General features: G+C 37.2%; 2 protein-coding genes across 3 annotated transcripts; one reads left to right on the top strand and one right to left on the bottom strand.

The window, feature by feature from the left end:
- The first annotated feature begins 497 nt into the window (after positions 1 to 497).
- Positions 498 to 10,872, top strand: LOC117303510 (myb-like protein X). Its single transcript, XM_033787734.1, has 4 exons — positions 498 to 954; positions 3,759 to 3,877; positions 4,990 to 5,107; positions 8,336 to 10,872. Exons 1-4 carry the CDS (start codon positions 903 to 905, stop codon positions 8,833 to 8,835), a joined length of 789 nt encoding a protein of 262 aa, XP_033643625.1. The 5' UTR covers positions 498 to 902; the 3' UTR covers positions 8,836 to 10,872.
- Positions 10,873 to 12,116: 1,244 nt separating this feature from the next.
- Positions 12,117 to 24,823, bottom strand: LOC117302927 (lysosomal thioesterase PPT2-A-like). 2 transcript variants are annotated; one of them, XM_033786916.1, is made up of 9 exons: positions 22,117 to 24,823; positions 19,753 to 19,906; positions 18,961 to 19,056; positions 17,815 to 17,863; positions 16,842 to 16,894; positions 16,102 to 16,185; positions 15,741 to 15,825; positions 14,981 to 15,035; positions 12,117 to 14,158 (listed from the first exon to the last, which is right to left on the bottom strand). In XM_033786916.1, the coding sequence occupies exons 1-9, from the start codon at positions 22,375 to 22,377 to the stop codon at positions 14,015 to 14,017; spliced, it is 981 nt and encodes a 326-aa protein (XP_033642807.1). In that variant the 5' UTR covers positions 22,378 to 24,823; the 3' UTR covers positions 12,117 to 14,014. The 2 variants fall into 2 exon arrangements, with proteins under 2 accessions (XP_033642807.1, XP_033642808.1); XM_033786917.1 differs by lacking the exon at positions 22,117 to 24,823 and adding an exon at positions 20,365 to 20,697.
- Between the last annotated feature and the right edge of the window lie 657 nt (positions 24,824 to 25,480).

Genomic DNA, 25,480 nt, shown 5'->3' on the forward strand with positions numbered 1-25,480 from the left:
TTAATATTTTTTTTTTAAACTAAAATAATATGTATTTCAATTTTCAAGTCTTTCAGCCTCTTAAAAACCAATCAAAGTATTTGTCCCAGAAAAATAAGTGTTTCCCCCTAACAGATTTGCTCCCAAAATCGAATGAAGCAGAAATAAATCTTGACAATTTTCTTTGCTAAACAACAAACTAACGCAAAGTAATTATATAGGGCTGGTAACCTAATTATGCAAAGTTAGACTTGTGTGTGCTTAGCAAGTTCTTGGGCTTACAGGTTTTATCAATCATGGAGCAATAAACTTGGTTTATTGCTCCATGATCAAATGGGCCCCTGTTCACTAATTGGGGATCACCTACGCGCACCTGTTGCGCCATACAATGCTTGATTGACAACCGGCCACTACACACTACGTGTAGAATGCACAGATAAACCTCACACTTGTTGTGCGTTATCGATCCGGCCGCCCAGTCACGGATTTACACACAAAACTGAATGACGTGTGATTTGATGACGTATGGGGATTAAAATGCTCTGATCTTTGTCCGATTTTAGCTTTTGTACTGCACTCAGAAGTTGTTCAGTTGCCAAACTTTTGCCCTATTGAATACGGAACTGGCGTGGACCTGTCACTGGGTCTTTCAGTGGAGTTTTTGATTGCTTGATGACGGAATTTCTTTGGACTGTTTATTGCGAGATTTCACCAGTAACTACAGAGCGAGGCCGTACTACCAGCAGAAGTTCCCGGGTGTAAAGTGTCATTTCCCCCGCGTGTGGTTTTACGGTAGACACGCTATCCGAGTAGTTATTTCGCAACACTTTTCGAAGCTGAACTTGTTTTATCTTCTTTGATTATTAGCAGTTCAAATAATATGTAGTTATTTTTTAGCGGAATTGAACATTGACAATTTGGATATGAGGATGGGATGTATTGCATCGATAGCAGCTGATAGAAAAAACAGCAAGGGTAAGTGAAAAATGAAATAACTTTGTATTTTAGTAGTTGCGATAATCGTAACCCTTCATCCTCCATAATATGTCGACCGTCGTTTGTGATAGAGGATGGATGGTAACGATTGTCGCAACTTATAAGTTATAAATTGTTCTACTGCGTGTGGTGCACAATCGAGGAACATATATTATTTTGCTATACAATGACTTTCGCTTTTAACCAAAAGATAAATAAGAAAACAAGAACTGATTGTTGTACTGTAAATAAATAATCCAATTAACATGCCCACTCTGTATTGTTGGTTTACAAATTAAAAAGAGAAAGTCAACATAGTTTAATTATGTATTTTAATGTGGAATGTTGGAACTCAAATAATCTGATGACTGAAATATTTTTTGTTAGTTTGCATTAAAATGATTCTAACAGCAACAAAATGACTGATTAATTAAGTGCTTATTATTTAATATGGAGTTAATTTGTAGAAGCAGCAACAGAACTAGTTGAGATATTACAACAACAAAAAATTGACATACATAAATTATTGAGAGTAAATGTGTAAATTTTGACCTTGTCTGTGCTTAAGTTTCTTGTCATACTTTGTTGGTGATAAATTCATGTACCTTTTTGCTTTAACTGCCCCCATAGTTTTGCCCACCACTGTGTTAGCTTTGAAGATACATACAAAGGTCTATAATTGTATGTATCAAAAATACAAGACAACCAAAATCTTACTCTAATTCCACCACCCAGAACTATGGGTACTCAAATATCAGCATTTTCCATGTAATTGTAATTCAATGTCCAGGAAACATGCTCAGTTTAAGCAGTTATCTAAACTTTGAATTAAGGTAGTTTGAATACTGAGGATGTCTTTAATCCAATCCCTGCATATTTTCACAAGTTTCCACAGTCAATAAAGCTATGATGTCCATTAATTGATGGAAATTCACACACGATCAGTTTACACAGCGTCCAGCTATATTCAACAGCAAGCGATCATTATTTACTTTGGATTGAGACCCCGATAAGGTTGACAAGGGTGCGCTGAGCTTACAGACATGTCACTATGGAGATTATAATTTCGTATTTGCTTGTTAACTTTTTACAAAAGTGCGTTAGGACATCATGTATACCAGGCCTTGTACCTTTACTGTTTGTAAAGTAGCCCACCTGCACGGGCTATAGTCATCTGTCACCTAGTGAACTGTTGGCTTCTATTTGCCTCCAAGTTTTAATAAACCCCTTTCACACAAGAGAAATTATTGTCCTTTCACACGAGGTGCATTTTGTAAAATCCTACAACCATGCTACAATTTAGCAAGGGACCCTTGCTAAATTGCTCTCGTGTGAAAGGGGCTTAAGAAAGGACAACAATTATTTTGTCTACTGTCAAAGTTCGCTTGCATTACAACAATGCTAAAGTTCAGCAAGGGACCCCAGTTAAATTGCTGTCCTGATTAATTATAGTCCACATTTAAATACTAAACAGTTTGTCATTCACATCTGAAAATGATAAGCAAATAATGTTGCAAAGTTTGTTTACAATAATTTATACAGCCTCATAATAAGGTAAAACATAACAAATTGTTCCTGGTATTTACTTTTACAGAACAAATTTGTACTGAATGAAAGCAGCTGTGAATAACGTTAAAGGAACACGTTGCCTTGGATCAGTCGAGTTGGTCTTTGGAAAGCGTTTGGAACCGTTTTTAATCAAATGCATATGGGTAGAAAGATGTTGTAAAAGTAGAATACAATGATCCACACAAACATGCGTCGAAATTACACGGTTTTCCTTTTACCTCGTCGACTAACACGGTCGGCCATTTATGAGAGTCAAATTTTTGACCCGCATAAATGGCCGACCGGGTTAGTTCGCAAAGTAAAAGGAAAACCACGCAATTTCGAGGCATGTTTGTGTGGATCATTGTATTCTACTTTTAAAACACCTTTCCAACCATGCATTTTATAACAAACGGTTATAAACGCTTTGTATAGAGCAACTCGTCCGATCCAAGGCAACGTGTTCCTGTAAAGACTCGGTTGATCCTTTGTATGTTCTGACAGAAGCCCACAGGGCATGTTGAGAGTTAATGTTTACTAGCCCATAGCAGTTGTTGCTATAGACAATGTACGCCCAGCCTGTCACGTAGGTTAGGCCAGCTTTGCCAAATTAACAAGTTTATGACTTGTGTTGTATTTCATTCTGTTGAACAGTTGAACTTTAACAGGATTACAACATTTTTCACCCATGAAAGTACAATCTTAGCTCTTTGTTAAAGGGTGTACGACTTTTTGTAGGACAAAAAACACAATGTCCACAGATATACACTAAACTTACACAGTTTGAAGATAATGATAGTAGAAAGCTTCCCTGAAAATATTACGTGCTGAGGTGCTGTAGTTTTTGGGAAATGAGTAAAACAATGTCATGAAAATAATTTTCGTCCAATGAGACGAAAATTATTTTAAGCATTACAAACGTATTTTCATGACATTGTTTTACTCATTCCTAAAAAACTACAGCACCTCAGTAATTAATATTTGAAGGGAAGCTTTCCACTATCATTATCTTCAAACCCTGTAAGTTTAATGTAAATCTATGGACATTTTGAAAAAGTACCCAAACCCCTTAAATCGACCCCTGGTCGATCACTCCTCTTCCAAGTCTGAAACTTTAGAGCATTGGGTTTGTCGAGTATCTCCACCAAACTATTAGTTAATGTTTTATTTGGGGCAGTTGATATTTTTAAATTCAGTTTGATGTTTCTCAGAGACTCATAAGTCAAAGTTGTTTGCGTTTTGTTTTCCCCCCACAGTTCAACCAGTTCCTTCACCGAACACGTTAAGAGGTGATCTCATATCTCGGGATGAAGCAAGAAATAGAAGGAACAAGTCGGTCTCAGATCGCCATGTTAAAGCCAACAAACTCGCACAGGTAAAATAAAAACAGGGATGATAAAGTTCAGACTTTTATCTGAATTCAGACATTTTGAAGTCTTGTAAAAATTGTATGGCTGTATTTTTCTCCATTAGCACGGAGGATATTGTCCCCCAAAGCTCCTCTGAATCCCCAGGTCAAAATTCCAGTTGGACCTAGTTAACTGGGGTCAACTGGTTCAACTGGATAGTGATCAAACTCGTCCATTTTCCATATTAACCAACTGGTTTTGACTAGGTTTAACTGTGTTTAACTAGATTGAAATTATAAACCAGTTGGTTTCTGTCCATTTTCCATATTAAACCAACTGGTTTTAACTGCGTTTAACTAGTTTATCAACTGGTTTCAACTAGTTCCAGTTAAACCCAGTTTAACTAGGTTCAACTGGAATTTTGACCTGGGTCTAACTATAACTCCAGGGGTTATCCAGGGCCATCATTGTAATGTATCTCCTAAGATCTTGAGTCCAGTTTCAGACTTTTTTGTCAGTCAGTGACTCTCCTGAAATACAACGACTTTTAAAGGCAAAGTAGACCTTGGTTTTTGGAACTGTTGCTTGTTTTAACCCTACTAACCTGTGAAAACAAAATTATGTCGAAAGGTGATTTCGTATTTGAGATATCACTTGAAAATCCGAAGCGATTCGGCCATGCAGGAGAATAATCCGTAATGTGAATACATGGTACACGACCTGAAAGACGTTACTTTCAGTAACCCTTCTAAGGTTCAATTTGTTTGCGGTAAAAAAACTGATAAATTTTACCGCAACCACACTGCTTCAAAGTGAAATGATTTTCAAAATGCTGTATACTGTCAAAAGCTGCCCTATCTAGGATTCTAACCAAGTATTACTGCCATTAATTGTAAGAGTGATTACCAAGCAACTATTTGATTATTGAGCATTGCTTCCTGGGTAGAAGGTCAACAGACAGAATCAACAGAAATCCCTGTCTATAACCATGGAGCTATAAAAAGTTCCATGGTCTAAACAAGCTAGGCTGTTTTAATTCCCAAATCAGTCAATAACGGACAATTGTAGAGTGTCCACGTTTTAAATTACATCAGTCTTCTATAAATTAGCTTTTAATTGAATCCCTTTTCTGATTTAGACGATGGCCTATAACACATTAGCAGAGAAGGAGATGATGTCAACTACATCAACAGAGAGATCATATCGGTCAGGGCGAGGATTCTTAATTAACTCGGCTATGAACGGCTCTACTAACGGTATGTCAAATAAGTATTACCCATGATACCCAGCCACCCCCCCCCCTTCCCCTTGATTTAAGTCAGACTTGGGAATTGTTCATTTAAATTCTAAAATAAATTTCTCCCATCTCTTTTATAGTTTGGTTTTTAACCCATACCCTGATTGAAATGAGGCACTGTGTCTCAGTGATTTCCCCCGAGTTCTGTGAAAAAGCAATTCACAGGCAAATCACTTGAGTTGGTTTCGAACCCCCGACCATTGCATTGCTAGAGTAGATAAATGTCTTACTACTAGACCACCACACTAGCAGTGGCAGCTGGTACTGCAACGAATCCCATCCGAGAGGTTTCCTGTGTTTTGTTTTCACAGTTCCAGAAAGTACTGCTTTTTGCAGTGCTGAATACACATGGTTGTAAGGGTAAAAACAAAAACGATATTCTTCATCCCGAAGCAAAAAACTTAACACCAATCTCTTTTGTTCCTATGAGGTTAAAATGCGTACCTCTGCATAGGCCTATTTCCCAAAATTATAAATAAACTGTGAAACACAAAGGCATGCCACAGCAGGCAAAACACTTTGTGCTGAAGTGACTTGAAACAGAAAGAGCTTGTTGGCTCACTGCAGCATTGAAATCAATATGTTGATAAAAATAACTATCCCGACCCCATGCCATAGTCAGCCTTAATTAAACAGCCCCTATACAAACAAGTACTGACTATATTTAGGCGTGTGGCATTGACCCAATGTTATAATCTTTTGTCAGCAGCTTGAATTTTAGTGTGTAATCGTGTTTTGCAGTTTACAGTAATCTGTAAACAAAGGTATTAAATTTATTCTAGTTCTCCAGTTCTCCAGTATGCATATCAAGCTGTGAGGAAATGTCATGTAAATTAACCATACTCTCTTAATGTAAAAGAGTTTTTGTTTTGTCCGCCATACCACTCTTGCAAAGAGCCATATGGTGGACAACTCTTTTAGGAGTGAAAGATGGGTACTTTCAACTCGATTTAGAGTGAAGTTCATTCCAATTTCACTCAAAAAGCATGATACAGATTGACTTTCACTCTCAAAAGAGCGAAACGGACACCACTCGGACAAGAGAGTGAAATTTCCCCTTCTTTGAGAGTACAGAGAGTAGAGAGTGGAGACCATAGTGGCCACAAGCGGCCTATACCAAAAAGCTCACACCGGTCGCAAAGGGCCCAATATTTCTGCTCAGAAAAGAGGGTAAAAAAAAAAGTATGGGACCAAATTGACTTTTTCATGGGAATCTACAACATAAAATCTCCAACTCTAAAAAAAAAAAAAACATGTTATTGCTGTTTCTGAAAAAATAAATTCTGAATTCTTTCCTGAAAAAAAAAAATCAATAAAGATTACCAATGCCGGTGCTCTAGAGGGATAAACAGCAAGATTTTTGGAAGTTCTTTTGTTAAAGCCTCTTGGGATAAATTTAATGGAATAAATATTAAGTTATTTTCATCGATTTATAATTCGACCTTGCCATTAATAGTACACAGGTAAACCACAACCACATTTCCTGTTCATTCATTGTACAAGAAAAAACAGAACATACTCCGACTAGACAGAATTTTCTTTCATTGGTTTGTGATAAAAATAGATGAATACGCTCCAAGTGTTTGTTGCTAAGGTAACAGAAAAACAAACAAATCAAAAAGCCGTTGTCAAACACACAGAATTTCTGTCGACAAGCTTCTTTTTATTTGCAATAAAGTTAATTTAATCAGCTGGAACGGTAGTTTAAAAGGTTGAAAATCACAAAAAATAATCCTTGAGGTTTTGAAAGAACTTAACCAGCCACCCCCCAATAAAAACCACAAACCCATACCAAACAAATAAAACATAACAAATTTAAAAATAAAACAAATAAATGTGGAACAACATTTAAAGCTATGATAGACCTTGGTTCTTTTCATTCATTCAAAGGAAAAATATTTGGGTTTTGACTAACTTACATTGTATCAACCAAGGTTTTATCATTTGACAAAATCTGGACCAAAATGTCTTTTTCATTTGCTGTTGTGAAATTAAGTTGATGTTATCAAAGTGCCTGATCCAATTGGACTTTATCGCTTGCCGATTGCCTAATTAGTTCTGGTGGTTGGACTATGGGCTGCAGCAATAAAACCCTATAGAGGAGACAGGCTTTTTAAGGGAAATTCCCGTTTGGACCCTCATACAATTAATCTACTTTGTAGTGAGTCCTATATAATCAGGATAAAAGAGGTCTTTTCAATCATTGTGTTTTTAGCCTTGGGAGTAAACCATTATTTCGCTTTTCAACAAACACCTTTTCAGTAATCTGTGAATCAGAGGGAATTGCTGTATCTTTCATGCGTGTCGGGCTGGTCGCCAGGGACAAGTTTATATCCTTTTATGAAATGAGTTGTGAAATGAGGAATAAAGATCGCATGAGCACACAGTTTTTTGAAATGGGAAGAGGACTTTATGGTGCTATTGTGATCTGGGGGTTTTTGAGGGTCCCAATTTGCACCAAAAAAAACCAATGTGTCCTTAAGATAAAGTATCCCCCCCCCAATCAAAAAAGGTGCATGCAAGGGTAAAATGTACAGATTTACAGTCTACATCATGAACAGACAATTTACTCCCTCCATATCCAAACATGGGTTCTGTGATGTTATTGATAAAGCAACGAAAAGAAATGTTCCCCAAAAGAAACTGCATCATAATACTGGCCTGAAATCCTTTTTTTTCACGGTTAGAAAACGATTTTGTTTAAAGTGTTTTTAATTTGGAAACAAAGTTTATGGCCTGACGTTTCAACACTAGCAGAGTTAAGGCTCAAGTTTTGTATGTGTGTTTGTGCGAGTAAATTTGTTTTGCAAAAAAAAAATAGTTAAAGGCACTGGAGACAACTGGTAATTACTCACAAAAATTACTGTAAAAAAACAAGTTTGTTTTAAGTTTTTTTAATTGGAAAAAAGGTTGACAGGCTTAGGTTTGAACTCTAGCAACTTAGGGCTAAAGTTTTGTTTGTGTATTTTGGTGTGAACAATTTTGTTTTGCAAAAAAATAGAGAATGGCCTGATGTTTCGACCCTAGCAGAATCTTTCTCGAAGGCATTCAAGAAAAACTCTTGAAACATCAGGCCATAAACTATTTGCTGCATGGATACCATAGGTCCCTTTGGTTGGTAAGCAGTTTGTAAAAGCAAATTCTATTTTCTAATTTCATTTTGTGCATCTATTTTTTGTTGTTGTAGCAAGTGAAAGAGGATCGTCTTCAACTCTGAGTGAAGGATCAGATCAACCAGCGCTCAATGCTAGAAACAAAACCGAAAATGCAAAATCAAGTCTTCCTTTCGCCGTACCAGAAGAAGAGACTTCCAGAAACTCTAGCCTTCAAGGTCTACAGGACACCAAAGATCAACAAGAAACTCAGGCTTCAGATGTGAATGGTTATGTACCGCACTCAGTGGACAACAAATGTGAAGACAAGAGTCCTGAAACAAACTCTCGATCAAATTTGAATATTCATGAACATGTCAAAGGTCATGAGGATGACTCCAAAGCTAGCCAGAAAAACAATGAAAAGGACAAAAGACATGTAAGAGTGAGATTTAATGACAGCCCTACAGAGGTCAAACCAGAGGTCAAAGTTGAAGAGGTCCGAGACTCTGAGAATGAAAGGACTGATGTTGCCGGCGAGCAGAATGGCTCTGTGGGAAGCGGGACTTCTCCTAATTGTCAGTCTGCTGGATGATTCGGTGTCAGAAGTGGGGTTGCAATTTAGAGACCATTACCCTATAAACCTAGGCCAAATTTCATGGCTCTGCTTACCGCAAACAAAGAATCAACGCAAACAGAAGCAGGGAATTCTGCGCTATTATCAAACGTATTTCACAGATTAGCAGTTAGGGAACAATTTCATCCACCATTTTTGCTGAGCAAAATATTTTTGCTGAACAGAATGCTAATATTGAGGAGAAAATGGCGACTTTTGAGTATAGCAACTGACACATTTTGCACAGCAATTTGCTCTGCTATACAAGGGAAATCGTTCACTAGCAGGGAATTGTACATACCCCAAGTTACTATGTACTTTCGCTTACACAATGGTGATAGTAAGGGCAGAATTCGATGGTAACTCAGAGCCATGAAATTGGGACCAGTATGGTTAGTAATAAAGTATTACATCAGATTTATTTAAGTATTCAACATCAAATGTACAATTTGGTTTTACACCGATCGAGCAGGATTTTTTTTTTTTTCACTTTAATTTTAAAATGTTGACAAGAGTCATTTCCTTGTGGCTTGCACCAGAAGTTTGTTAGTTTTGTAATTATTTGCCGAAAAACATTTCAGTTGGAGTAGAGTCTGATGGTCTTGTTGTTTAATATGAACCTTGAGTCTGCAGGCACCCGTCTACTAATAATTATTTATTTCACACTTTCACTACAATAGTAGCATTTTTTTTCCGTTTATCAAAACTCAACGCAGGAATTAGTGTATGAATGCCAAAGAAGACACAATTTCTACATTTCTGTATATTTTGAACACAAGTATTAAATATTTCACTCAGAGTATGTCCGTTTGTAATGAAAGTTCTTTTTTATTTTGTTGACAATATTGTTTTCAATCAAAGCAGTTTCGGGGAAAAAAATGGCCCCTAAGTATAGACCTTGGCAGTATCAGCTTGTGATTATAAATATGCAAATCAACTCCTGCATAGATGAAGAGACACGCCCCAAGCTCTCGTGAATGTTGAAACGGTCGCATGTTTACATAACAACAATCAAACGTACAGAGTCCAAGTATGGCACAATGCGACCGAACAAATAAACGTCCCCTCATTATTTGAATAACTCTGACAAATAATTACTCCGAATATGTAGAAATGGCGCAATACATTTTAATAATGCCTTAGCAACACAGATATTAGGAATTACTCGGTAATCAACAAGTTGTCATGTCAGGTGTTGCTATGTAGATGTGTTTGGGGTGTGTGAATAATTAAATATTAGACTTCATCAATTGTTGGTCATTCACTACCATGACGACTTAATGAGCTGTGCCTATCTGTCTCTAACAAGCAAAGTGTTAGAGAGGGATGGACTGCTTAGACCAGTGTCGGCCTCGATAGATGACTTTGAGGTCAGGTTGGGGCGACCTCGTTAACAACTTATTTGATATATCAATTTATCATTTATCAACCAGGGCTCACGCTGGCATGGCAACAAGGTGTCTACTGTGAATTCTTTTTAAAAAAAAATTAACAAAGAACCAACTGTACTTTATAGTGTTGTAGGTCTCGAGACTGGGCCCAATTTCATAGACCTGCTTAACGGCTGATTTTGTGCTTACTACGCAAGTTTCCATTTCATAACATTGCTAACCATTAGCACCTGGAAAGGTATGCTAACCCTCCTATGCTTACTGTATGAAAATATGTGACATACAATGCAAATCCATGGTGAACGCGCAACCTGTGAAATACGCTCGGGCTTGAGCAAATTTTTCTGCTAAAGTTAGCTTCCAATAAACAGCACTGTGATATTGGCTCAAGAGCGTCTCGAGACAATCTCAAAAATGATTTTGTGGTTTTTGCGGATGAGGAGGTCACGGTCTCGGACTTTAAGGTTACGACTTCAACACCGGTCGTCTCGGAGCTCTGTTTCAGCCATGAACTACTGAATTGGGCTTGTACCAGTCTCCAAATATCACGATCTCTTTAAAGGCCGTGGACACTATTGGTAATTGTCAAAGACTAGCCTCCACAGTTGGTGTATCTCAACATATGCTTAAAATAACAAACCTGTGAAAATTTGAGCTCAATCGGTCATCGAACTTGCGAGATAAGAATGAAAGAAAAAACCACCCTTGTCACACGAAGGTGTGTGCGTTTAGATGGTTGATTTCGAGACCTCAAGTTCTAAATCTGAGGTCTCGAAATCAAATTCGTGGAAAATTACTTCTTTCTCGAAAACTATGGCACTTCAGAGGGTGCCGTTTCTCACAATGTTTTATACCATCAACCTCTCCCTATTACTCGTCACCAAGAAAGGTTTTATGCTAATAATTATTTTGAGTAATTACCAATAGTGTCCACTGCCTTTAAATACATTTTTTTACATTCTTATAATTAAAGAGGTAAGATATAGGATTATTACTGGCAATTCTCTGCAACCAAAATACAAGACTTTGAAACAAACTGTCATTTTATTTTATTTTCTCAAATTGCTTACTACAGAATTAAAAATGCAGCATGCTATAATAAAACATTGCACAACAAACACATTGAAAGCAGAAAAATAAATACCACTTGCCTAAATATATTGAAATAAAACACACGGGCATACAGAAATCGAAAATCAGACTTAAAGACACTGGACACTATTGGTAATTGTCAAAGACTAGTCTCCACAGTTGGTGTATCTCAACATATGCAAAAAGTAACAAACCTGTGAAAATTTGAGCTCAATCGGTCGTGGAAGTTGCAAGATAATAATGAAAGAAAAAACACCCTCGTCACACAAACGTGTGCACTTTCAGATGCTTGATTTCGAGACCTCAAATTCTAAATCTGAGGTCTCAAAATAAAATTCGTGGAAAATTGCTTCTTTCTCAAAAACTACAGAGGAAGTCGTTTCTCACAATGTTTTGTACTATCAACCTCTCTTTACAAAGTAAGGTTCTATGCTAATAATTATTTTGAGTAATTACCAATAGTGTCCTCTGCCTTTAAAGCCATGGGACCCTTTCGGTAAACAGTGTTGTCCAAGGCCCACACTTTGTGTACCACAACTTCTATATCAAATAACAAACCTGTGAAAATTTAGGCTCAATCGGTCATCGGAGTCGGGAGAAAACAACAAAAAACCCACCCTTGTTTCCGCGCATTTCGCCGTGTCATGACATGTGTTTAAAATAAATCCGTAATTCTCGTTAACGAGAATTTATATTGTTTTGCTGTTTTCTCAAAAAGTAAAGCATTTCATGGAATAATATTTCAAGAGAAGTCTTTCACCATTGCCTTCTGTAAACCCTGTAAGTTATTTGTAAATTTGTGAACTTTTATTTGTTTTTTTTTTAACCGAAAGGGTCCAATGGCTTTAAGCAGGAGTATCATACCTGCGTACCGTAATGCTATTATTGAAAAGTTGAGTCATAGGAACCTTGCAGTCACCATTTTGTAAAAAAAAAAACAGATGACTTTAAGTACCAGTAAATATTTTGTAGATGACACTGAACATAATTTTTAGACTTTACAGTACATTTTCGTTTTTTTTTTTTAAGATTAAAAATTTTCTATACTCTTGAAAGCAAATAACTCCGCAACTATTGTCGTATTTACAAATTCTTGCATATTATATCAAATTATAAAAGTTATTTTATTTTATTTTGTAAAAAAAAAACGAATTATTTTCCCAAAAATGGAAACAATTCAGAAATTTACAAATAATTATAAAATCTTTATCAGCATAAAATGTTGATTTAACTTCATTAAAAACCACACTTATCTTGAATAATTTTAAACTTTTGTTTAACAAAATACACTCTGGATAACTATTTTTATAATAAAACAAACCAACTAATATTTGATATAGATAAATCTGAAAACTTCATACCAAAAATTGTACAAACTTTGATAAGAGTAAACTATTTATCCAAATCTGAGTAATACAAAACTATAACTGAATATAAAATACTACATAATTTAAGAAGGCTTCGCCGGAAGTTAAGTTTCAAATGAAATCTTTTTGAGAAAAAAACCCTGAATCACATGTAATGTGAAAAGACTTACACATAAATGTTTAACTTTTAATCAACGCTGGAAATTATTTCCCTACCAGTAATTTTTTACCGATGCTATGGTCTTTATCGGCAGGATGACACAGTGTTTCATAATTCATATTAAATACCCATTCTTATATAGCGCATATCACCATGATGTCCCTATGTGCCGTTAGTATTTTCCTACAAGATAATGTGGAGATACGTGAAGTATAATACCTATTCGTTTACATAGTCCCAGCCGATTTTCTACCCTCCGCCCAGATAGCAGTCAAAAGCCTGCCGAACTTTCCGAAAAATCTACTAAGTGGTGGTAGACTATAGAACAGTTCTCTAAAGACCAAACTCTACCTGGCAAATAGAAACACACATGGTGTTACCGCAAACCAAATATATATTGATACCTCACCAGGCAATGGCTCATGTCATAGATACCATGTAATTGTTAACAAGGTGCTGTGGTGCAAAATGCAGCCAATCAAACCAGGAATACCGGGTCCAACCCCTTCTCTTCACGATAAGTACACTGTTTTTTTTTTTATGTGCATTACACAACACACTTGACCTTCCGCTCTATGTCCCATGCGAAGGATGGGGCAATAATGATTAAGTGTCTTGCTTAAGGACACAAGTTTCCACGACAGGGACTCAAACCCACACTCTGCTGATCAGAAACACCAGAGCTTGAGTTCGGTGTTCTTATCCACTAGGCCACAATTATACTTGATTGTTGTTTCAAAGGAAAGTATACAAGGAATTCATGCGTTTAATGGGGTGATAAGTTGTCTGTGAATAAGTAACTGACAGTGCAAGGTGCAGAAAGCGTTTTACTGTGTGGTAAAATTAACGGAAGGCACATCCAGAAGTTTATTCAAATTATTATTACAGATTATATTACGATGTTCCTTTTCAGTTGAATTCTGTTAACATTTAGCGATTTCCCTTGTATAGTAGAACAAAATGCTACACAAAATGTGTCAGCTGGTCATTATTGGCATTCAGTGTGCACCAAATACGTTCACGCTAATTCACGCAAATTGTTTTGCTTGCAAAATTGTTGAATGAAATCGCTCCCTGGGATTAACGCAAAAGCCAACGGTATAAATGCTCTAACCTCATGGTTTGCCGTCCCGCCAACAGAAGGTAGATTAAGAGAGCCATGGTTCAATGCAACTATCGAATACAGTCTGATTGCGATGCCAGTTAGTATGCTTAACACCAGATACGTTGTAGGTCTTCAGTGCGTTCCGTTTGTCCAGAGTTTGAAGCCCGAATGAATCATATTTGTAAATCTGAAAACATGTAAACAGAATCAAGTGAATTTACAAAATAGACATAGCAGGATCTTTAGTTTTTTAAATTGGTTTGAAATACTCAATCACATAATTGAAACCAGGGCCATATTTCACAGACCTGCTTAGCAGAAAACAGTGCTTAAAATGTTTTTGCTGAGCAAAAGTAAGCAGGGTACCAGTCACAGGTTGTACATTGGACATGCTATGTGGGATGGTAACCTTATTCTGGTAAGCATGGCTTTGTTGTGCTTAGCTAGTTTTTGTGCAGAAGTAGCGCTACATAAAATTGTGACCTGGAGTAAACACTGAAAAGTACAGACCACAGTTTGTGGATGTTGTCATTTAAAAAAAAAGTCTTAAATTACAACAGCTTTTTAATAACAAATGAAATGATGCAAGACCTCATTACAGGATATTTGGCTGGATGTTTGACAAGATTGTGAACTTTTCTTCAAGGAACAAAAGGATTCCTTACTACAAGATGCTTCACTCTCGCCAGACACAAAATGCCTGAAGGCCACATCAAGGTGTGGGCTACAATTTTTTTTTCAGAGGCCGTTGCCACCTACTCCTAGGGCTGAAACAGGGTTACCCCCTTTACAGTCCATACCGAGTTAGGCTTGGGTATCATCCATCAGAAGCCTGTCTGGTATAGCAGAAAGCACTACCTCCCCAATTTATGTAGCAAGTGTGACAACTGGGATTCGAACCCACACTCTGCTGATCAAATACCAGAGCTTGAATCCGGTGCTCTTAACCGCGTGGCCATGACACGCTGTGAAAGTGTGAAATAAAAGTTGTTCTCAATTTATAACATACCTCTTGGTCCCTCATTTCCACAATGTTCTCATTGTCGTCATAGAATCCAAAATGGCTGCAAAAAGAAAATAGGAATCAATTAAATAAGGTTATGTAATCAAAATTTACCAAGTGTGGAAATGAATCACAGTAAGCAGAATAGTAACTTATCATTTTGTACCTGTTTTTTTGAAACAATTATCATCCATGATTATCATATAAGTTTTTGAGCATCATCTTCCTGATCTAAATACTGTGAATATGACCAGGGGTACTAGTCTTATCTCGAGTTAGGACAAGATACTCAACCTAACTTAGATCTAGCCATTCGCTTGTTGTATGTATCTCCTAGGACTAGTCCAAAGTTACGGCTAGTCCAGGGGTGGATTTCACAAAGAGTTAGGACTAGTCTTATCTCGAGTTAGGACGAGTAATCTCGTCCTAACTTGGGACTATCCATGCAATTTGTATATCTCCTAGGACTAGTCCTAAGTTGGGACTCTTTGTGAAATCGACCCCTGTCTCTTTTTGAATATCGACCCCAGGGTCGCATTGCATAGAACTTCTTCAGCAAAATATAATTCTTGACAGTTTTCTGCTTTGCAGAAATGAGCAGGACACCAGTCACAAATGGTGCATGTAACATGTAGCCAGTAACCCAATTCTGATAAGTTTACTTTTTGCAGGCCCAAGACTCAAACCCTCACTCATGACCAGAAACCCCATAGCTGGTGCCCGGTGCTCGGCCGAGATATGGCATAATCTATATCAACGCTCTCACCTTGACTGCCAGGGGGTGATGACTCCGTCATTCGGCCCGCCAATCATAACCATTTGCTTCAACCGCAGAAAATTTGCCTTCCAATCTGTTATTCAGACAAGGAAAATATTTGAAAAAAATTACCATAAACAACCAAATAAAACAAACAAATCCACAAGATTTCAAAATCCTAAAATTAATCTAACTGTATTAATTTTAATATTCACTTCTTTTATAATGAAACTATTTTGAGCAAGATTTGGGATGAACAAGAGCATTCTGTGGCACAGTTCTAGTTGTCAGCAAGGACTCTTGGAAAAGCAAACTATCGGTGGAAATGTGCAAAGTATAATTGTTGCTGTTATTATTATTGATATAATACCTTGGCTGTTGGTGTTCAATGTCTCATTGTTAAGGACTGGAAGATAGTCATTGCCTTGCTGGTACAAAGATTGATGATGAGGATCTGAAAGGGGGGGGGAAGGAAAAAAAACTTTGTATAAAATTTGGTAGTAATCACTTACAATATGAGGGTGTCACATAGAGATAGGTGATGATAAAAACCAATAAAACTCATATAAATATCTTCTCTTTGGTCAAATATACGCAATGCTTTATTATAACAACTGAACTGTATGGCTATACTAAGACTACATGTATAAGTAAATGATTGGCATGATTGTCTGTGGCGTGTCGTCCCCAAGCGGTTAAGAGTACCGGACTCAAGCTCTGGTCGCGACACTTGCACCGTAAAATTTAGGATGTAGTGCTTTCTGCTCTACCGGCCAGGCTTCGGATTGATGATACCCAAGCCTACATACGTATGGACTGTAAAAGGGGTAACCCTGTTTCAGTCCTAGGTGGAGTAGGTGGCAACGGCCTCTGGAATAAAATAATTGTAGCCCACACCTTGAAGTGGCCTTCAGGCCTTGTGTGTCAGGCAACTTGCATAACAATTTTAGGAAAACAGTCATTCTCCAAATGAAACTGACAAAGAGAACAAACTGTGTTTTTCCTAAATAAACAAACAAGACCTTGAAATAAATCGAGAGGAAAAAAGCGATGAGCTAATAAAGGAAAAAGGCTGATTGTACAATTGTAATAGTTTTGTAAAACACATACCATTCCAATAGTTACATATGGATACATCTTGACCAAGAGCATGGTAACAGAATCTGTAAGAAAAAGCAATGAAAAAATGTTTGATACAGTCTGTTTGTAAGTCTTTTTAATAACTCAATTTCTTTTTGTTTTTGAACCATTCAAGTGTTTTTTTCCCCCCGCAGTGGCATTACCAGATTAATTTAATGGGGGTGGCAAGTGGGCAAAGAAAAAAGTAGAAGAAAGACTTTGATAATTTACTTCTTGTGGAGCACTTCTAAGGTTTTTGTTGTTTTATTGTAATCAGTTTATTCAGATAGAAACAATGCAGGTCTAAAGTTTCATTCCATTTTGTTTATTCTGGTTATGAAGCCAAGGACTCTCAGAAAATTGAACTTAACCACTGTTTAGTTTTTCAAAAAACCTTTAGGCAGGGGCCTGATTTTTTAATCGATAATTACGAAAAGTTCAGAAGTGTACACATATCAAAATTACATTAAAATGGTGAACAAGTGCATTATAAACAAGTAAAAATACAATTTCTGTTGAAAACATTCCGCTCAGGTAGCTTTTTAACTATAATTGCTTCTCTCCACCCAGGGGTAAATGGGGACCTGTGAGGGCAGAGACGGTTTTTGTGATTGATTTAGCCGAGTAGCGCATTTGTTGCACAAGGCTGTATACTCCCCAGGGAGCTGAGATGGTTTAAGGAGTGAATAATTTGAAGCGCTTTGAGACGCCGGTTCGGGAGTAAAAAAGCGGTATAGAAACTCAAATACTATTAATATTAGAATCCTAGAGATGGAAGGCATGGAAAGATACCACTATGCCAAGATGACCTTCAAAAGGTTTATCAAAAAGGGGACAGGCCACTGAATGCTCCTAAAAAATATAATTTCAGAAAATCGAAATGCACACACGGGCCACCAAGACTGAAACTTTGGTCATGTGACCTATTTATTACATGAGAATGTAATTGGAGAGTTTAACTTACTTATAAACATCTGCTTTCAGTTTTGGCAGAAACGGGATGTATGACGTATCTGAGGAAGTAAAGTAGAGATAAAACGATTGATTAATTTACCATGTCAATAAATAAGTGAAACTAAAAGGAAAATAACACCATTCAATATTTCATTTGTTGATAGTCTTCCAGGAACCAATTTCATAAAGCCGGATTTGAACTGCCTGCTTGTGTTTTTTTTTTTTCACAGAACTCCGGAAAGTACCGAGCATAACGTGCTAACGCACATTGGTGTAAGAGTAGAAACCAAATCTAATCCTCTTTATCCCGATGCAAATTTAACATCTAGCATTGCGTTACCCGCTGCTAAAATATGAGTATTTGAACTACCTCTAGCTATCTCTGTGGTTTAGTTGGTAAGAAACTGCTCTAGTATTGGGGTTCGAATCCCACCTGAGTAGCATGCCTGTGATTTCTTTTTTACAAAACTCGGGAAAGCATACACTGCTAACACACATTGGTGTAAAGGAAAAACCCAAAATTAGATGGGGTGGTTCTGAAAAGAACTGTTGCTTTCAACTCGACATTTCGATCAGTAAGCTCTGATCATCTTCTGATCCAGCTTTCTCCAGAAGACGATCAGAGCATACTGATCGAAACGTCGAGTTGAAACCAACGAATCTTTTCAGAACCACCCCAACTCATTTTAGAGATAGTCATTACATGGTGTTACCGCAAACCTGTCCGTATCGTATTTCCACCCTGCAAAGTTTCAAATCCTACTTAAAGCCATTATACACTTTCGGAATAGAAAACAAAATAAAAGTTCACAGATTTACAAATAACTTACAGGGTTTACAGAAGGTAATGGTGAAAGACTTTTCTTGAAATATTATTACATGAAATGCTTTACTTTTTGAGAAAACCTTAAAACAAACTCAATTCTCGATAACGAGAATTACGGATTTATTTTAAACACGGCGAAACGTGCGGAAACAAGGCTGGGTTTTTCCGTTATTTTCTCCCGACTCCGATGACCGATTGAGCCTAAATTTTCACAGATTTGTTATTTTATATATAAGTTGTGATACACGAAGTGTGGGCCTTTGGACAATACTGTTTACCGAAAGTGTCCAATGGCTTTAAAACCAAAATTAACAGACTGGGTAGTCTTACCTCCATACTGGCCCATCTGTGGTGATGACAGAGCAATGAAGGTGTGAACATTATGGTCAGACATTGTCTCCAGAATTCCGCGACAGATGATTCCACCTTTAGACAAAAAAAGAAAAATAACATAATAAAAACTACATTCATTATAGACGATGTAACCTATGTTTACATTCAAACCGCCCTCTGCTGACAAAACACTGTACACGTCATGTTTCGCCGGGCAAAAAGACGCGTAGGTCATGGTAAGATTGCGTATACTTCTAGCTGGCTGCCAAAACACAAAGGTTTTACCTGGCGGTATGCGTGCGAATCATGTTATGGTTTTCAAGTGACGTCAGAGGTCACACCGTCTATGAGGAAACTTTTACTACCAAATGACAGTGCTAAACAAATCATAAGGTCAGGAAGTTGCCTGTTACCTGATTCCGAGTTGACAAGGGCCCAGTTTCATAAAGCTGTTTCGCAAAAAATACTACTTAGCAAATTTCTATGCTTAGCAAAGAATAGTGGGTTGGCACCAGTCACAACAATGTAAGCTTTATGGAATTTTGGCTGGGAATCAATTTCTGTTAAGCAATATTTTACTATGCTTTGCGAGTTTTTGTGCTTACAGGCTTTATAAAATCGGGCCCAGCTTAAATTTCTATGCTTAGCAAAAATGGGTCGGGCACCAGTCGCAACAGTTTACCTTTGTTGAACAAGGTAAACTTAATGTAATTTTGGCTTGTAACCTGTTTCTGTTCAGCAATACTCTTCTTTGTGCTTACAGGCTTTATGAAATCAAGCTAAGCTTACCTTGTGAGTAGCAGATGAGTATAACACCATCTTGAGCCTGTTGCATGATGGGACGCATAGCGGCGGCAAACTTGGGTACTTGTTTCCATAATGGTTCCACACTTTGTAAATCTTCAAATAACGGAATCGATGTAACGCTGGTGCCAGGATGTGCCTATAAAGTAAAAACAAAAAACATGTTTTTGTAACGATTTTTTTAATGAAGTATAAATACCAAACCTTATACAACAGTCTCAAGTAGATTGAACTTTATTTGAATTGATGAAAGCACCTAGGGATGAAAAAATAAGTTAGTTCAAACAAGAAAACCATGAAATGTTGTCATTTAAAGCCTTTGAGAAAGACTCTGCAAGGGTCGAAACGTCAGATTATTAACTCTTTAACTCTAATACCATACAGTGTAGGTCTGTTTTTGGTTGGTATTTGGTTGGTATTTGTTAAGCAGTTTGCAACAGATAATTTGTTTTTCTCACAATAAATTCACCAACAATTTATTTGCTCAAAAAAACTGCCTGTCCAAGATATTCTTTTACATTCCAAGACCAAACGAGACCTATCATACATACAATATTGTACAGACCTGTAAAGCACTAAATTATTATTTTATCTTACCAGCGATATCATCTCTTCTAGGTGTCGCATTTTACTGGCTCGACTAAAAATGCCATGGACAATGATGACAGGTCTAAAAACCACCTCATTATCCAGATGAAGGCATGTCGTTTTCATACAGCATGAAGCCAAAATAATCTTGCAGAACAGGGAAATCATGCTGCAAACTTTCAAAGCTCGGCTAAAAAAATGTAGTACAACTTCACAGCCCAGAGTTCTAAAACCAAAATGACACCCAACCCAACATCCAAATAGGCAAACACCAAGAGCTTCGTTTGTGGTTTCATTTATAGAACCTGAGAACTAGAGTAGGCCTATGAGGAATGAGGAAGCTTGCATATTTTATTTAGAGGGAAACAGAAAAATCTGTGAAAAAAAAACAACAACTTGGTTGTGATTCAATTCCTTCAATGCCGCTGACGTCATGTCTGGGAGTTTGCTTTGTTATACCTCCACGCTGCAACAAAGCGGCTTTACAAATTGGAGCTCCCAACTATGACGTTTTGAGAGTGGTTACGAAACGGGGGTTTTCGCAAATCTCTCAGAAAAGTGCTGGATAAGGGCATTTAAAATGATTGTATTTTTTAAACACTTGAAATCTATTCATAATCATATGATTCGATTTCCTTATTCATTGAAAACATTTTAAGTGAAGTTCAGCAAAGTTCACGACTTTACATTTTCGCTCTAGCAGGTCTTTAAATATTCCTACAAGACACTATGTATACAAAAATTCAACAAAATATAATTCAATGTTAGCAAAGAATAAATAAAGTTCTTACCAACAGTACCATGTTCTCAAGCTCTTCCTGATAGCTTGCTTTACCAAACAATCCATGAACCAAAATAACAGGTTTGTACACCGTTTTTACTGCTTCTAAATTTACATTTTGGAGACAGCACATCACCAGAATAATCATGCAGATTATTTGCAGAGCAGGAGCACAGACCTTAAAAACCATTTTTGTAAAAATATTACAAAAAAAGAACAGGAAGCTAAATCGCAGTACAATTTTTACAGCACAACCACGACGATCAAAATAATGTGAGTGACTGTGAGCATGGAGAAAGTGGGTGTGACTTTTTTGAAAGAATAGCGGACCCTTTTAGCTAACGAGTTCGGTAACATAACATGTTGTTATTGTGTGAATAATGCCTACACGAGGAAGTCTTGCACTGCAGTAACACAACAGGAACTTTAGGAATAAATCAATGGGAAATAAACTCAAATAAATATTTTGTGTTTTTCCTTGTGAGAGTCATATAGTCATACGATTTAATGCACGATACAAAAACAACAAAAACTGCACTTAGTACATAATCATTACAAACAATACAATCATATTTGACACTACTCCCTAGAACTATGAGGATGAGGTTCGTTTGGCCATGTTCGTCTCAGTACTAGTTCTAGTAGGAGTAATTTGACACTACACTGTGTAACCAAGGAGGTCTACCTACCCAAAACGGGTCAACTCGTACCCAAGTCAACTCGTACCCAAGTTAGCCCACATTGTTGCCATTAAAAGCTGAACAAGGTGGGCTAGTACCCAAGTCAACTTGTACCCAAAATATTTACCTCCATGGTGTGACTGTGTAGTGTGTAATGTAAAAATTGTAAGTAAGAGATATTTTTAAACAAACTTTACAAGTTTCTTTATAATCCTAGTCCTACTTCTAGAAATTATAAGGCTAAAAGTAGTATAATCCATGCATAATGCTGACCAAAATGCGACAACAACGAGTGATTACCTGTGTAATAAACTGCCTTAAACCAGCCAGCGAATTGTTAACAGCAAAGACACCGTGTACCAGAATGACCGGACGGTACGCGACATTCTCGTGGGTTGATTTGCTCTCAATGCCCGGCCTCGTTGAATGTGTGCTACCGCTCGCTAAAAACTGCCATTCGCCAACCACAGCAACAAACAACGATACCAAAATGACGGTAAAATATTGACATTTCTGAATGATCTCAGTATGTAGTAAAAAGTATGCAGTATCGGCTGCCATGGTTACATAATTTTAGAAGTAATTTAAAGAAATTTCTCCCTCCTTCCTCAAATTTTCCTTTTTAGCCTTTAGACTGGTTACTTTACTTGTGTAACCAACAATTATCCCAGGTATACTACTGGGCACCGTGCGCCTTTCAGATCTATTTTTAGAAACGGATCACACCATCACCGATCACATTCACGTGACATTGTTATTGTTCCGTTTACAAGGGAAGAAGAGAGAGTGGCTGTTGCCAGCTTGGTGTTGATATTCCTTTGTGGGAGTTGTTTGCAAAGTTCCCTTGACGGGAAGATCATCTAAGCAAACAAACAAACAAATATCTGTATCCTATAAAAATCCTGCCTACACTTTTTCATTTGTTTTGAAATCAATTTTTATCTCAGGCATGATATTGTTCCTACCATATACTTCCTCCATGTTCCTTACTTTAGCCTGTTTTTTTTTAATAAAATATTCCTACTTTTTTTCAAAGGACCTAATATCATGTCTGATCTAATTTACAAAAAACAGATAATCCTTTTGGTAAAAATGAGTGAAAAATTTGATAAAATTAATAAAGGTTTGTTTGGTTGTGCATTGAGGGTGGTCAGGATCTTTTCTCGTCTTTTCAACTATAGGACCGGGCGCTACGTGGATTAAGTTATCATAAGCTTTACAGAAATGAAACCATAAAAAAAAAATATAAAAAAAGTGATGACAATATTGTTTCTTTTGAAATCAATTAACTCTTTATTTCACATTTCGCCTTAACCTGGCCAGCTTAAAGTAACATGCTAATTTTCTGATACTTTTCTGATAATTATTTTCTGGTGGGGAAAATACCTCCACCACATCAGCATGTAACTAAGTTTACAGACATTTTGGGAAATTAACAAAGAATTCAGGAAATATTGAAAGGGAGTTTCTGGACCCTGGGAAAAATCAAAGTTGGATGATGTATTGAAGCACCCACTGCAAAATTTGGGCAAAGACAGGCAAAAATGTCCATTCAGTTGATCTAGACACCATGATCACCCCATACATACATGAGCATAGAACTATATTAAAATCTTCCGGGGCTCTAATTTTTTAAGGGAATATTTGCAAGATCTCAGGGCTTGTAGCTCAAACTATTTACTGGATCAGATTTTTTTGTGTAAAAGACCAGGGCCAAATTACATAGAGCTGCTAAGCACAAAAATTTGCTTAGCATGAAATTTCTTCCTAGATAAAAACAGGATTACCAACCAAATCTCCATTTGTTGCATAGTGCTTGTTGCCGGTACTCCGCTGATGTGTGCAAATCCTGAAAATCACGTGGAAATTTGGTTGGTAATCATGTTTTTATCTAGGAAGAAATTTCATGGTAAGGAAAATTTTTATGCCAAAGCAGCTCTATGAAATTGGGTCCAGGTTTTAAATGAGAAAGCAAGCATTCAACTATTTTCACTTGAATATATGCACTAAGACAAAGTTAGAAGAAATTTATCTCATTTGTATTTCATAGACTACATTTGATACTCATCAGATTGTTGAAAAACATGGAAGGACTTGCTACCGATCTGATGCTAAAATCACTGGTCTTGTTTCTGCGGTGCAAACATTAAGCCCTGCCTTCGACACTTGCATGGGGAAACAAATATTTGGGGGACTAACCAGACATTGGATGCTGATCCTTTGTACTGAATCATTACAACAGCAAGGTTAGAAAACTAAAGGAACATGGAAGTGATTGTTACTGGTCCGATGCCAAAATCACTGGTCTTGTTTCTGCGGTGCAAACATTAAGCCCTGCCTTCGACACTTCAAAATCTTGGAAATAAATTTGGGGACTAATCAACCAGAAGTTGAATGTGATATACATCCATCGTACTGAATCATTACAACAGCTCGGTTAGAAAACTAAAATATTATCTCAGCTGTCCGTAGGAGAAATCATGTCCCGCAGTTTTACTCCAGATGTTATCGTTGTATTCCAGAATGTTCATCCAACTATTGAGACAGGCCTGAAATAAAAACAACGGAGACCACACAGGCCATGGCCTCCGTTGCCCCTGGTCTTGGCCTTGGTGCCCCTTTAGAAGATCCCCATAGACTTGAAGAATTTGCAATGGAAGTGCCCTTTGGCAAAATGAAAGAGACCCTTTCCTCTCAAAGATGAAACTCAAGGCCTGTTTGGAACCTTTTTGCTGTTAACATGAAGGTATTGGCCTTGGTGCCCCTTTAGAAGTTTCCCATAGACTTGGAGATTTTCAATTGACGTGCCGCCCTTTGGCAAAACAAGAAATATCCTTTCCTCTCAAAGATGAAATTCCAGGCCTGTCTTTGCTGTTAACATGAATGTTAAAAACATCAGAGAGAGTGACCATTGTTTTTTTTATTTTAGCCGTCCACAAATCCAGATGGTCTGATACTTCAAAATCCTTGCAGCGTTGGTTTGAGTTTTTAGGAAAGTCCGTCTCATGTTTGATCATTGGTAGTACAATTCCAAGTTCATTCCGTCGCCGATTTCATCTGAGAAGAGACATTTTGCAGTTAAGGGAAAAGACATTTAATAGGTTGAAGTAGGTATCTTTTAAACAAATGCCTGTTTTGACAAAAGGTAAGTAAGAATTTGTGTTGGCAGTGTTGTTGCTAGACCAATTTTAATGGTGGGCTCTAAATCCAACTTAGTCTATTCCCAATTTGTAATGTTTAGATAGGGGGCCATCATTACTATCATTAAGTGCAATTGGGGGGAAATCTTTGCTGGGCAGCACATAGTTGCGATGATCGTAACAATACGCACAAGATTCGGCTGAAGGGCAATTATGTTGATAGACTAGTCACCAGATTTGCCAAATTTTTACCGCCTTCAAAAATCATGACACAAATTCTAAAAACACGGATTTTATCATCAATGTCAAATGAATCGATGCATAATACTAAAAAACATCATTGAGAAAGTATTTTGAAGAAAAAAAGATCATTGCAACTAGGCAGCTCTTACAGCACAGTATATTTTGCTCAGAGTGCTGGGCAAAGGTTGCTAGTTCTTGGCAGGCTGGCCCAGTACCGCCAACCGTGGCTACAACACTGGTCGTAAACAATACCAACTGATAGTTCAAAATAGTTCAAAGTT

Source organism: Asterias rubens, chromosome 19 (assembly GCF_902459465.1).
Source record: "Asterias rubens chromosome 19, eAstRub1.3, whole genome shotgun sequence".
Classification (NCBI taxonomy): Eukaryota; Metazoa; Echinodermata; class Asteroidea; order Forcipulatida; family Asteriidae; genus Asterias; species Asterias rubens.